Here is a 14,841-nt window from a genome sequence, read left to right as displayed (position 1 = left end):
ACTGGCTACCCTCTGCCTTTGGATCAATGGAGAATACCTGAAATGAGTTTTCCAAACAGTCATGAGCTCAGCAAGTTTCTGAACAGCCACCTAACCACAAGCTGAGTTAACACTAAAAATATTGCAGGCCACATCCACCGTCAGTAATTTGAAACAAAATTGGCATTTCAATAATGCTTGCCTCGGTGGGGGAACTAGGGGTCTGGAGTAAAACAGTCACCCTCCTGTGGCAGACTGTCATAACTGGATAGTGTCAGTTGCATGAAGACTTGGCCCCATAGCACTTAGTAACATATTTCATGACATTTTCTCCATCCGTTGATGAGGTGCAATTTTGGCAACTGTGATGCCCCATATGGGTTTATGTATTTACACATGCTTTATAGTCTATACGATGACAATGAAGCAAATTGGGATTTTAGGCCACTGAATAAAAATAAAAATAAATCGAAGCGCTTGGCCTCTACCTGCTCCTGGGCAAAATGAATGGCAATTAGTCAAACTATGCAGGATGAGCAGGGAAAAAATGGGTTTCTCCCAAAAGAATCGAAATAGGGGGAACATTTTGAAGATGGAACTCGGTGGTCTAAGCTTACACCAAGTCTGGCATGTTGTATAGGACATACAGTATCGAGTTTCAAACCTGAAAATGTGGAGCTTTTGTTTGTTTTTTGGTCAATGGCTAATCAGCTGGTTTTCGTTGTCAATAGAGCCCTTCTTTATTTATGTGATGAGCTGGAGCCGCAACTCAGCCACCAGACCAACCCCTCAAACCAGACCATCTCATGTCCAAGTCCTCTCTACTTCCTGGGGATGACTTCCATATATACACTGATCAGCCACAACATTAAAACCACTGACAGGTGAAATGATTAACATTGATCATCTTGTTCCAATGGCAACTGTCAAGGGATGTGATATATTAGGCAACAAGTGAACAGTCAGTTGTTGAAGTTGATGTGTTGAAAGCAAAAAAATAAGCGTAAGGATCTGAGCAACTTTGACATGGGCCAAATTGTGAATGCTAAACAGCTGGGTCAGAGCATTTCCAAAACGACAGGTCTTGTGAGGTGTTTTCGGTATGCAGTGGTTGGTACCTACCAAAAATTGCCAAAGGAAGCACAAGTGGTGAACCGGCAACACAGTCATGGGCGCTCATAGCTCATTGACGTGCGTGGGGAGCAAAGGCTCACCTGTCTGGCCCGATCCCACAAAAGAGCAACTGTGATAGAAAGGTGTCAGAACACACAGTGCATTGCAGCTTGCTGTGTATGGGGCTGTGTAGCTGCAGACCGATCAGAGTACCCATGCTGACCCCTGTCCATTGCCGAAAGTACCTACAATGGGCACGTGAGCGTCAGAACTGGGCCATGGAGCAATGGAAGAAGGTGGCCTGGTCTGATGAATCACCTTTTCTTCTACATCATGTGGATGGCCCGGGTTAGGGCTGATCCGATCAAGTATCTGTGGGATGTGTTTGAACAACAAGCCCGATCCATGGGGGCCCAACCTCACAACTTACAGGACTAAAAGGATCTGCTGCTAACGTCTTGGTGCCAGATACCACAGGACACATTCAGAGGTCTTGTGGGGTCCATGCCTCGACGGGTCAGAGCTGTTTTGGCGGCACGAGGGGGAGCTACACAATATTAGTGATTATTGGTGGGGGTTTTAATGTTGTGGTATACGTTGAATATCATGCCGTCTTGGTGACTGCTCCAGTGAAAGCCTATGTGGTTGTCATCTACTGTCCACCAGGACAACTGGGTGACTTCCTACATGAGCTTGACACCCTGCTGTCATCAATTCCTGAGCATGAGTGTCCCATGCTCGTCCTCAGAGACATGAACATCCACTTGGACAGTGCGAGCTCGGTTGACTTCCTGTCTTTGGTTCACTCATTCAACCTAAGACAGGACCCGACTCCACCGACTCATAAGGCTGGCAAAGAGCTTGATCTCTTTCTTGCTCGGAGCTGCACCACGGACAACCTAAGGGTCACCCCTCTTCATCTCTCAGACAACTTCTTCATCCACTTCAATGTCCAGCTACCAGAACAATCCCCCCACCTCTCCACCCATGGTTACCATCTGCTGCGATCTCCGCAACCTGTCTCCCACCCACTTCTCCTCTGTGCTTTCCTCTTCTCTTCCGCCTCACAGCACTTTCTCCTCTCTGCAGGTTAATGATGCCACTGACTCCCTCTGCTCCACCTTGAGCTCATGTCTGGATAGCCTGTGTCCACTATGCACCAGACCTGCTTGATCAACCCAGTCGCACCCTTGGCTGACTGACACGCTCCGGACAATGCGCACTGACCTCAGAGCAGCCGAGAGGAAATGGCACAAATCCAATACAACTGAAGATCTTGCAAGCCACCAGATACTGCTGTCCTCCTTCTCTTCCAGCATCACTGCTGCAAAGAAGGCCTTCTTCAACGATAGGATCAACGGTGCCACAGACACACGTAAGTTATTCTCCACCTTCAAGTCTCTGCTTTACCCTCCACCACCTCCTCCAGCTACTAACCTCACTGCTGATTGCCTTGCCTCCTTTTTTACGAACAAAGTGGCAGCCATCAGCAGCCAATTCACTAAACAACTTAGTCACAACCTGTCCCTGGTTTTACCCCCCTTGCTGAAAGTGAGGTATCTAAACTACTAACATGTAGCCGTCCTACTACCTGTCCGCTAAAGCCGATCCCATCTAACCTCCTTCAAGCCATATCACTGACTATCACCCTGGCAATCACACATATGATTAATTCTTCCCTAACTTCCGTACACCACTGCTCAAAAAACCTTCACTCGATCCCACTCAAGTAGAAAACTATCGGCCGGTCTCACTCCTCTCATTCCTTTCCAAAACCAAAGAGAGGGCGATCTCTAGACAGGTAACAGAGTACCTGTCAAGAAACAACCTTCTCGATACACTTCAATCTGGCTTCAAAAGTGGCCACTCCACCGAAACAGCCCTGTTGTCTGTGACAGAGGCCTTAAAAACTGCTAGAGCTGCTGCCAAATCCTCGGTTCTCATTCTGCTAGACTTATCAGCTGCTTTTGACACTGTCAATCACAGCATACTCCTGTCCATACCCTCAAGTATGGGCATATCTGGCAGTGCACTTTCCTGTTTCGAATCTTACCTCACTGGGCGCTCGTTCAGTGTGACATGGCAAGGCCAGCTGTCTGTGCCTCACAACCTCACCACAGGGGTGCCCCAAGGCTCAGTGCTGGGACCCCTCCTCTTTGCCATATACACCACCTCACTGGGCCCGATCATCCGCTGATCATCCGATCAGCTGGCTTTTCATATCACTGCTCTGCGGATGATACTCAACTCTATCTGTCCTTCCTGCCTGACGAGCCGACCCCACTGTCTTGACGCGGATCTCAGATTGTCTCGCTGACATATCCACATGGATGAAGGATTATCATCTTCAACTAAACCTGGCGAAAACGGAACTGCTGGTCTTCCCGGCCAAACAAGGTATTTACCACAACATTGATATTAAAATTGACTCTCTATCTCTTGTTCCTACCAAGGCTGCAAGGAATCTAGGTGTCATTATTGATGACCAACTGACATTCTTGGACCATGTTGCCACCGTCTCCCGGTCCTGCCGCTTGGCACTATTCAACATCCGAAAAGTCAGGCCGTACCTGACCCAATATGCCACTCAAGTGCTGGTACAAACATTGGTGATGTCCCGTCTCGACTACTGCAACGCCCTCTTAACAGGCTTGCCGGCCTGTGCGGTGAAGCCACTGCAGATGATACAGAATGCGGCGGCGCGACTGGTGTTCAACCAGCCAAAGAGGGCACATGTCACTCCGCTGCTCATCGAGCTCCACTGATTACCTGTAGCCACTCGCATCAAGTTCAAGTCTCTTATGCTGGCCTACAGAGTGATTGCTGGGAATGCTCCCGCCTACTTAAATGCTCTTGTAAAAGCACATGTTACCCCCTGGATGCTGCGCTCATCAAATGAGCGTCGCCTGGCTCTGCCGGCCGTACAACCATGGCAATCCAGGTTATTCTCATTTATAGTTCCACGTTGGTGGAAAGAGCTGCCAAAAACGACCAGAGCAAGGACCTCCCTCTCTGTCTTTAAGAAGCAATTGAAGACCCAGCTCTTCAGAGAGTACCTCCTCTCCTAACTTACAATTACTTAGCACTACTTAGCAGTATTTATTGTACACTAATGTCTCTGTTGCAATGTAGCTTGAATGTTATTCTCCCTTGTAAGTCGCTTTGGATAAAAGCGTCTGCTAAATGACTAAATGTAAATGTAAATGGTATACAGTATACAGTATACTAATGAAATATATTATATATCAAATTCCCTTATAACGTAGAGCACCAAGATAGCTGTGCGTAGGGGGTTCCTCGTCATTGGTAGGATACCCAACAAAATTGGAGCAGTAATGGAGCTGAGCTGTCAGATCACACAGTTGGATCCAGAGAGGAAGAAAGGCATCATTGCGAGTGCCACCTTTTGGCACCGCCAAACCAGCTTGCAACACTCTCTCTCCCTCCTATATTGTGTCATGGCTCTCTTGCGCCTTAATCAAGGTTGAGTTTTCCTATCATGCCTCAGCCCTCAGGAATGCCAGTCTTTGACTAGGGGTGGGTGGATGTGTGGGGATGAGACACTGAGGAAACCTTTCTGTCGATACATACAGTGAGTGTACCCCCGCACGAGCATGTGAACACACACACGTCTGCCCAGCATGGCTCCAGGAACCTCAAAGCACACTTTTGACAGCTTCTGACATTCCAAAGGCGAGCGTGGAGGAGCAGGGACGCGAGTGGGAGGGCTGGGAGAAGGCGAATGTCGCCAAGGCGCTCCGAGGTTTTCACTTGGGTGCGAGGAGACAGTCGGGATCTCAAGACGCCCACAATCTGCCCTGCCTGCTGCCTGGCAAAACACATGTACACGTGTATACGCACACACACACACACACACACACACACCCACAGACACACAGACACACACACACACACACACACACAGACACACACACACACACACACACACACACACACACACACACACACACACACACACACACACGATGGGGCTGCTAAGACCTGTTGCCTGTGTGGTATTCTCCAAATACTTTGCATTGTATCATACCGTCGGTCTCGCCCTTAATCCCAAACTGGCCTGAATTTGGGAGCGTCACACTGCGCCAAAAAAGTGCCACTACAGACTGTAACCGCCAGCGAGTCTGTGTGGAAACAGGGCAAGCTTTGCCACTTCGCGCTAAAACTGCCGCGCTTCTGTTTTGCAATGCAAATATGAAATGTCTTTCTCCGGTGTCAAAAATAAAGACAAAATTGTTTGTACAACCGCAAAGACAGTGAATATGGCAGCAACATTACCAATGCAAATACAAAGTACTTGGAAGGGCAGAAGCCCCTGAGAAAAAATATGATGTATTATATATTATGCAATATATAATAAAATGTATCATATTATAACTGAAATCAAGTAATGCACATGTCTGGAGAGAATATGCATATAATGTAGGTGTATAGGAAATATACTATATATATACATAAATATATGACAGTGTAGTGTCAGATTGATGACAGTCTGTCTGTTAGTTGTGCCAGGAGAGGGAGACTCCTTCACCCCAGACAAATACAGACAGACCTGCTGTTAGGTAATCCCAACACTGCATAGAGGGGAGAGAGAGAGCGAGAGAGAGAGAGAGAGAGAGAGAGAGAGAGAGAGAGAGAGAGAGAGAGAGAGAGAGAGAGATGGAGACCATGCCCTTTTTCCTCTTTGTCTGTCAATGTGTATTTGTGTATATCTCAGTTGGTCTCTCAGCGTCTTACGATGCTGTAATGTCTTTGAGTGCATGTGCGTGTTTGTGTGTGTGAACGAGTGTGAGCTGCGCGAGAGGGGTGGGGGGGGGGGGGGGGGGGGGGGATTACACTGCCCCACACTGTTCAAACTGTTTATGCATACCAGTGTGCTCTGAGGGCCCCTCTGTCACAGGCTGTTTACACAAACTTATTTTGGGAAAAAATTCCACCTCTCTGGACAGGCGCTGGCCATAAATCACTGAATCTGCAGCTTTGTGGAATGATAGCCTCCGTCAATCACGCCCTCCTTAGCTGACATTGTCCTCAAACCTCCCCCGGCCATAACAGAGACCCCAGCGGTTTCGGTCAAGCAGCCACTGTGTCACTGCGTTTGTCCGTGTGTTGTGCGCCGTGTTTATGTGTGTGTGTACAGTGTGTCACACATGTGTTTTTGCGGACGGCTGCCTTTGTAGACTGTGTGTGTCTGCATGTGTGTTTTGCACTTCACAATAGCATTTTCATCTTGCACTCAGCTCATTTGCTTTGCGATCCACTTTTGCCAAGCCTACCCATTGCTGCATTTTCCCGTGTCTTTAACATTTTTTATACCGTTTTTGTTTTGTAAAAACGTATGTATTTATTGTGAGGATGAGGCAATGTCGAAGCTAAATAGTATATTTGTAGAGCCAAATTTTGCACTCCAAACAAACTGCATACATTGCAGGATATTATAGGCAGAAAAAGTATTTATCTATTTTCAGTATTTATCTCCTGAGGGGGCCTTACCATTAAAAAAACCTTTGGGAATATGTCATGACAAACTGTACTCGATCATTTATTTTGCTTGTGACTATTCTTCACAGGTTTTAGAGAACAAACAAAAAAACTTGGAAGCTTTCAGAACTGCCCATGACCTGAAAGAGCAAGCTCCTATCTATCTTCATTCAGCATTTAATCATGAAATAGTCAACAAATAAAAATCACTTTCATTTAGTTTTGGTAAATATGGCAACATTTGCGGGCTGGTATAGTTTTGGGATGTATTTCCTGTACTATATGTATGTCGGTTTGTGGGATTTATAAGATTGTTTCTACAAAATGATAGACTTTAAGCAGATAAGATATGTCATTTCAACAAATGACCTTAGCCAGGGCTAATTATCAATATTTGTTTTGTTAGTAAGGATCAAATGACAGGGTTGCAGCCTATGCCAGCCGGAAATGGGTGTATGGGACACCCTGAATGGGACGCCAGACCATTGCAGCATCTCAAACATCCACTCACATAATGTTTCACATCCGCAGGCTGTATTTGGAAAAGTTCACCAAACTTAATTTTGCTGAGACTGGCGCCTGCAATTTGGATTGTTACCACGTAGTGTAATGTGGCCTGTGACAGCTTCTAAGTTGGGCTTTCACTTGTCTAAGTGACGGTGACTAGCCTGACAGGTTTGTGGAGCGTGGAGACCAGTCATATTAAGTTTCTTCTCGGAGCGACCTGGGGTGTGCTTCCAATTCGTCAACGTCTCAATCAGTGGGCAGGTGGAGATGCAAGTTGTCAGTTGTGTGCAGGCACAACTACACCGAAGCGCATATTATTGCCTTGTAGGCTTAGTCTAGCCCCAGGGTTGCTCCGCTTGGCATACTAACCAAGCTCCTGGTGGGCAGAGTTGGAAGCAAGTGCATTGAGCTTGATTTGGATCGTCTTAGGAATGAAAATAGAACAATTGGCTTTGCACAGGAGGGAGAGAACATAACAGCCAGGCCCGTAATTGTGAGTTCGGAAAATTAGGTAAGGGCACGGCAAGGGACTGGCTGATGTCAGCACTTCAGCTCGGGTTCCACAGATAATTGGGTCCACTACCTTGAGAGTTGACATGGTGCTGCATCCAGAGAGAAGAGCAAAATATGTATTTCATTGAGTAGACGGCTCCATTTGAGGATGTGATGGAGGAAGCCTTTGAGAGAAAGGGGTTAAACCATATAGATTTGGGAGAAACGTAGCAGTTTTTGATTTTTTTCTATCACATTCTCTCTGTGTTGTTGCAACCTTTAATTCCATACAGTACATGGAGACCATGGAGATCCATTGTTTTGTTTTTTTAACTGAGATAGTCACAGGATTACTGCATCTTTTCCGCAGGAATTTAACACTGGTTTCCCATGCATTGCTCCATCGTTGGGGACACAATTCTATACAGCTCTCCGTCATTATACACACACCTTCCTAAGATAGGTAAGATAAGACAAGAAGACAAGACAGCTGTTCAACTGGTGGGCCTCACTCCAAAAAAACTGGGTACCAAATTTCTGACGCCGCGCTATTGAAAACCGGATCCAACTACGGCTCATGGAATTCACAACCTCACAAACTTCTTACAACATTGTTGGGTCATGATTTAATGACGGAAGGCCAAGTGCGGATGCTGAGGCTAGACCCATTGACCAGAAATTCCTATAGGCAACACAAAAACTACTTTTCAAAAGTCAGCAAATGTCAGGGACAATTTAATTGTTGTTCTGCGTATCAGTTGGCCTGGTGGATTATGTGCATTAATATGCAGTAAGGTGTAATTACCTAACCAGGTTTGACCAGCCACCTGGGAAAGCCTGTTGAAAAAAATATATCGCAAAAAACAATGTGGGCACTCCCCTTACCCAGTTAAGATTAGACACATTACCGTAGCCATATTCCAATAAGGTCCAGGTTATGCATCCGGAGAGAATTTAACATGGAATACTTTGTATATGGAATGGAACACACTTGCTGTATCCAGATAGTTATTAAAATATTTGACAAAGAATTACTTGCAACAGTCATCATGTCATAAAAGGTGTTTTGCTTCCCTCCCTAAAGTGCTATCCTGCTTATTGCAAACCGTGCAGGTTTCTGACATCGTCTGTAAAGTTCGAAGGTGGACAACCCAGAACTTCCGCATTTAAGGACATCAAGATCCAAGATGTTATTTGTCACATACATATGGTCATACATATATGCAGTGAAATGTCATGACACCCGGCGATTACGCACAATACTAAAAATACTAAAATGTGCGTAAAACCCTGCAATGGAGGACACTTGTGTCAAAGGAACCTGGAGATGGACTCTGATACAGTGGTGTTTGACCTAGCAGCCATATATCCATTCAAATATATAGTATATAGTATATTCGTCCCATGTGTATTCTAACCCCTTGCAGGGGGCAGGATTGTGTTTATTCTTTCACCTATGGTTTCTCCTGAATTTTAATAAGAAGAGACAAAAGAAAACATGTTCTCATTTTTTTTTCTTGACAATGACAGTTCAATGGAGAAAGCCCATGTTATCATGTTTTATGATACTTCATAATTTGTTATTTATTATATGATTATTGCTTGGGCTGTATTGGCCGGTCCTCCTTCCACCCATCTCCCCGGAATTTATGCCACCGCCACCTTATCTAGAAATAGATAGGCAAACTGGGCAGTTGTATATGCTCCAATTGCCACAGACAGTGGGGGGGAAACACCAAATTTTGTTTTTTTGGAATATATATCAAAATCATTTTGGATTGAAAAAATAGATGGATCTGAAAATTGAATCTAAAACTTTATTTCAAAGTTTTTTTTTCAAATCATACACAAGTTGAAAGGTCTACAAATAAATAGGTATTCATTTTGGTATTTTAACCAAATACAGATAAAAAAGATATATATTTGGATTGAGCCCAAATTAACAATTAAGGCGCTCAGGATGAATTTATTATACGACAGCGACACCTGCTGGTAAAACTGTGATATGGACCGGTCGGCCGATTTGAGTTTGTGTACAATGACTTAAATCGATAAACGGTTTAGCACCAGCTTTCAATAAGTGAGTATGTTTTATTCCAAATACCTTCAAAATAACATGGAGGCACACAGGCTAAAAGTATCTCGAGCTAGAAAGCCATATAAGCACCAAATAGATATCATGGACAAAAAAAAAACATATTTACATAAATATAAATTAAAACATTTAACATGTCACCTCTAAGGAAAACTGTATAATACTTATGAATGGGTACGATTGTATTACAATGGTATAAAATTGTACGAGTAAAAACGTTCATAACCAAAAGTCTTTTGAGATGAGGAATTTAAAAAAAAACGAGACAAAGCTTAGACATATAACTGCAGTAGTGCAACAAATACTGTCGATAAAAATAAAAAAATAAAAGATATTCACATTCTTTAGACACCTTTGGTCCAATGAGAACTGAAAGAAATAGGCGCAGTGTGAGTGTATGTACTGTGTCTTTTTGTTGCCACCCATCAATGCGGGTCCCTAGACGCAAGGCATCTCACTCGAGGACGCTGTCGGAGAACAAGGCCTAGTTTTTGCAAATACCTACTCCCGAGAGAGGTTCCTCAGTGGTTCCGCGAGCTGAAGAACCCAACACTGGTGGGCGACTCCTTCACAGTCACCGTGACGAAGTTGGCTGTGACGTCCGTGACGAATACGTGCTCCAGGAGGCTCCTGGCTGGGCGCCAGTCTGCATCCGTTTCTGTCTCGCCGTCCGACAGCTCCGCAGGGGGGCCGGGCCGGGACCGCCCGCCCGAATATGGCGACGGGTCGCGCTCAGATTCGCTGCTGCTGCTGCTGCCCGTGGTCTGGTCCGAGTCGCCGGCGCTGAGCTCATTCAGGGTTCTGTTGGGTGCGGGGCCACGCTCGCTGTGGGCCTTGCCTGCCTTTCTGTCTTCTTGCCTCCCGCCGAGCACCCCTGCACCCCTCTCCTCTCTGGCTCTGTTCGCCCCTCTCAACCCCCCTGCCTTGCTCTGTCTTTCCGTCTCTGGCAATGTCTCCTTCCCTCTCTCCGCTCTGCTTCTAGAATGCTCCGCCACTCCCACTGGTGGACCCGGGTATTGTGCGGGAGTTGACTTACGCATTTCTTTACTTGCCCCAACCCCGGCTTTCCCCGCGGGGTTGGTGCCGCTCCTCGTGCTCGACCTGGACACCGCCAAGGCATTACTGCTCACACTGTTTGCCTGGAGGCCGTTCCCAGGCTTGCTAACACTTTGCAGGTTAAGGGCCCGGAGGCTGAGGGCCTGGCTAGCTCTGTCTCTAGCTACGGGAGCAGGAGGAGGAGAGGAGGTTGGCTTTGAAATGCCAGAGCTCTGTTGTTGGTGTTGGCTCGCCCCTGTCGGATCTCCGAGACCCTCGTGCCTCCTCTGTACTGGTGGGGGGCGCTGGGCCGAGCCGGCGGTTCCCGGCGCCCCCCCAAAACCGCCAGAGAGCTTGGAGTTGCCGTGTAGAGCCAACATCCCTGAAACGGCCCCTTGTTTCAGCAAGTGGGGTATTTTTAGCCTCTCTCCCCGACTGCCGCTGCCTGTGTCTGAGATCGAGCGTTTGAGGTCGGATGACGAACTCTTGCCGTGAGGCGAAGGGTTGGATTTGCTGTGGGAGGACGGTGATGGCGTGGAAGAGGAAGACAGAGAGCGACTGACCCACGTAGAGTTGAGGGAGGCAGGTTTTGAGGACCCTGTCTGAGAAAAGGCCCCGGCAGAGCCCTGGGAACCAGACACAGCTTCGTCTCGGGAGGTCCTGCCCATACCTGTGTAGGTAAAGCTAGCGGGCTGCAGGGGCTTCTTAACCCCCGACTTATGTTCTTCCCTTGGAGTGGGGGCATCGCGGTGGGGCCTGAGAACCTGATGCTGACGTGGCGGAGGCGGAGGTGGAGGAGGTGGAGGGAGCCTGCTCTTTGCCTGCCGTAAAGCCCTCAGATCAGGATGGAGGGGCTTTCTCCCGCGCTTTTTGCGGACAAGCTCAGGTTTGGCCAGCAAGATCTGCGGCCTCTTCTGGGGGGTCGGGTGGAGTTCCCGCACACGCGTGGATGGCTTGGCCTTCTTGGCATGGTCTTCATCCTCTGAGGAAGACGACGAGCTTGATGATGACAGGCCAGAAGACGAGGAGGAGGAGGAGGAACGGCTGTCTTTTGTGGCAGCAGGGGTGGTTTCCTGGGAAAAAGAAGGAAATACTACTGTCATATAATGCAGTTTGTTTCTCCATTCAGACCTGGTATCTTGACATGCAGATGGATCCAAAGTGTGGATACACTCAGGGGGACTGAAGTCACACCTGGCATTAACATGCATCTCAAATGTGGCTCCATTGACACCTTGTAAGCCAAATGATGGGGACAGGGGCCCATATGTGAAACTCATCTGTTGACTCTGAACTCAATCTTTGGATCGTTACTTGATCGTTACTCATTTCTACCATGGTTGCCAAGCTTTAATTTTCAGGAACACTGACTGATTACATTCACCCAAGCCGACTGTAAAGACCTCAAGTGGGGTACACACTACAAGATACTGAAGCAGATTTTGGCCCCGATTCCCCCCTTTCAACAATCGTGAGAAAGTCAACATTTTTTGATGATCTTAAGATTATGGCACTAGATTATCCTGTGGATAAATTGCATCTCTATTTCTAGCCCATCGCTCCCCATGTTTGTTTACTCTAAAGTCACGTTTGATCGCGCAAGATTTCCGGTTTTGAGTGTCGGAACTCTGGTTATTTTGCGTCGCCACACCTCTGTATAAAATCAGGTGGTTGTTGGTGGATGGAATCTGTTTGTGTGTGGTGTGCTGTTTGGGCAAATTGTTGCTCTCCACATACTATAGCAACAAAACTGTTAAAAATAGCATGATATGTCATTGTATGTGGGGTCTCTCACATTTTCAACATCTGTTAAGATTTGAAAAATCTTGTAGTGTGGGCTAGGCATTAGTCAAAATTTTGAAGGACATCCAAATTTTGAAGGAAGTTTATGCACAGACTAAAAGTCCAAGCGCCTCAGAGCTTCTTGCCCTTTATTGTTGTATTACTACGGTTTGGTTACATTTAGAAAAACATCATAAATGTAATCTACACTGGTAATTGCAGCTGCAGTAGCAATCAGATAACCCGAAACACATTTTAATGCCAGGTCTGAATGGGCTCTAAAATGTCATTCCTATTAAATCCATTTCGGTAAACAACGATGGTAGAAACACTGAACCTGTCACAATCAAGGATTATTTAAGCCACTGCAAGGAGTTCATTACCATACACCTACCAGGCTCAATTTAATTGTGATGCATCTACGAGCAAAAAAAGTAAGGCCACTGGTGAAAGCATTTAAATGATTTCTATACGAGATTTGATATGTTCAGACAGAAGGAAGCACATCAAATAACCAGAATTTCAAATATATTTGTCACTTCTTCCTTTCAAAACAAATGCATCTCATTTCACTTAGATTTCAAGAAGGTTTTGCCCCATGAGTCAATGCAACTTGTGGGAAAAGTGGTCTTTATGTTGGGAAACACTACTATGTTTCTACATGTTTCACCTTGCAGCTGCTTTAACCTTTTGTATGGCAAATCTTTTCAGGTGCAAAACAGGTTAAGAGGACAAATAACTGAAACAGGCAAAATACATACATACATACATACATATATATATATATATATATATATATATATATCAACATACATATATACCAACATACATACATACATACATATATATATATATATATTTGGTTTTTTTTTGCTCTCAATGCAAATTGGAAGAGCAGTGTGGGATTACCAGAATTTTCCGTGGGCGCCCCCTTGGCCTCTTGCCTTTCTTCTGGAACAGTAGCTCCCTCTCCTGTTCTCTGAAAAGAAAGAAAAACAGTGACTGTAAAATACAGCTCACAAAGGCTTATTATATGTTTGTACCCCCATCCCTAGCAGTGTTAGTTTCATGGGATCATGATTAAAGTACGAGAGATGCCTTATCGAAATATAATGATAACAATTATAATGTAATTTTTACATTAGGAATGTAAACAATGTTATAACCTAAACACACCTTTTGTGGAAAGCAGCCAGTAACCTAGGGTCCAAGATATTCTCCTCTGGCTCCCAACTGTTGTGCCTGGAAACATCACAAAAATGTATTTCCTGCATTATTTTCAATATTATTATAATTATTATTTTTATTATTATTATTATTATTATGACTATATTACTAATATTATTTTAAGACACTTACTTACAAATGTATTTACACAGCTAGCTTAGAAACCAAAATTGCCAGTTGATTCCCTGAATTACCAATCACTTTTTTTTCTTTTTTAAATCAACCAATAATATTTTTAAATTGCACAACAAAACATGCATGGATTGCTTGTGCTGGATCAAGCTGTGTTACTGAGGATATCATCTGCTTGGCAGAGGGGCTGAGCCGCTGGCAAAGAGACGCTCCATAAGAAAAGAAATGGCTGCCCCATACATCGTACTGCTGCTTTTAATACTGTCTATGATCCAAAACAAGCGAGGCTTTTTGCCTGTTCCCTGGTCGTAAACGCACACTACAAACACTATCAACGCCGAGGTCAAAGAACTGAAAGCAATGGAATCATAGTAGGTTTTTCAACCTCATAAAACGTTAGCAGTGACGGCTAATGTAGAAAGAAGCTAGCTCCTTACTTGGAAGACCACCCTCTCCACTTCACCAAATACTCAAACTTGCCCTGTAATAAAAAGAAAGCCAACATTTAAGAAAGGTTCATTCAAACCACGTTGTTTATGGTAATTTCTAGTGCCCTAGTGGAAATTTCAGTCTTACCTTTCTCGGCCGTTTGCTGAGAATGCACTCAGCGTCAAATACCTGCCCTACAGTTACCCCCTCCATTGCTACAGCAGCAGCCCCTTTATTTACGAGCTGGGAGAGGAGTTCGCTTTTTTTCTCTTTTCGGACGACTTGTCCTTTCGCGGACACCGTAGTTTTCTTGCTTTCACTTCTGCCTTTATTGCGTCCGTGTGTTACGGGGCTGGAGTTGGATTATTATTATTATTATTATTATTATTATTATTATTATCATCATCCACACATTATTATTACACCCACGGACTAACCTCAGCTTTCATTTGAACATCTGTATCGTTCAGAATATGTTTTGACTGTTTTGATTGAATAATTGGTTTTCTATCAGAGCCTCGTTGTGATACAGTATCACACTTGTTTAGTGG

The 14,841-nt window shown here is 45.2% G+C and overlaps 1 protein-coding gene across 1 annotated transcript; it reads right to left on the bottom strand.

The window, feature by feature from the left end:
- Nucleotides 1-9,567: 9,567 nt before the first annotated feature.
- LOC307246036 (chromobox protein homolog 2-like) lies at nucleotides 9,568-14,503 on the bottom strand (the record flags this gene model as incomplete). Its single annotated transcript, XM_080021821.1, has 5 exons — nucleotides 9,568-11,793; nucleotides 13,412-13,481; nucleotides 13,679-13,744; nucleotides 14,299-14,342; nucleotides 14,438-14,503. 5 exons carry the CDS (start codon nucleotides 14,501-14,503, stop codon nucleotides 10,207-10,209), a joined length of 1,833 nt encoding a protein of 610 aa, XP_079877947.1. The 3' UTR covers nucleotides 9,568-10,206.
- Nucleotides 14,504-14,841: the final 338 nt, after the last annotated feature.

Source organism: Zeus faber (assembly GCF_960531495.2).
Source record: "Zeus faber genome assembly, chromosome: 20".
NCBI classification, from domain to species: domain Eukaryota; kingdom Metazoa; phylum Chordata; class Actinopteri; order Zeiformes; family Zeidae; genus Zeus; species Zeus faber.
The sequence above is the reverse complement of the archived record's forward strand: the minus strand, read 5'-3'. Positions and strand labels throughout refer to the sequence as shown.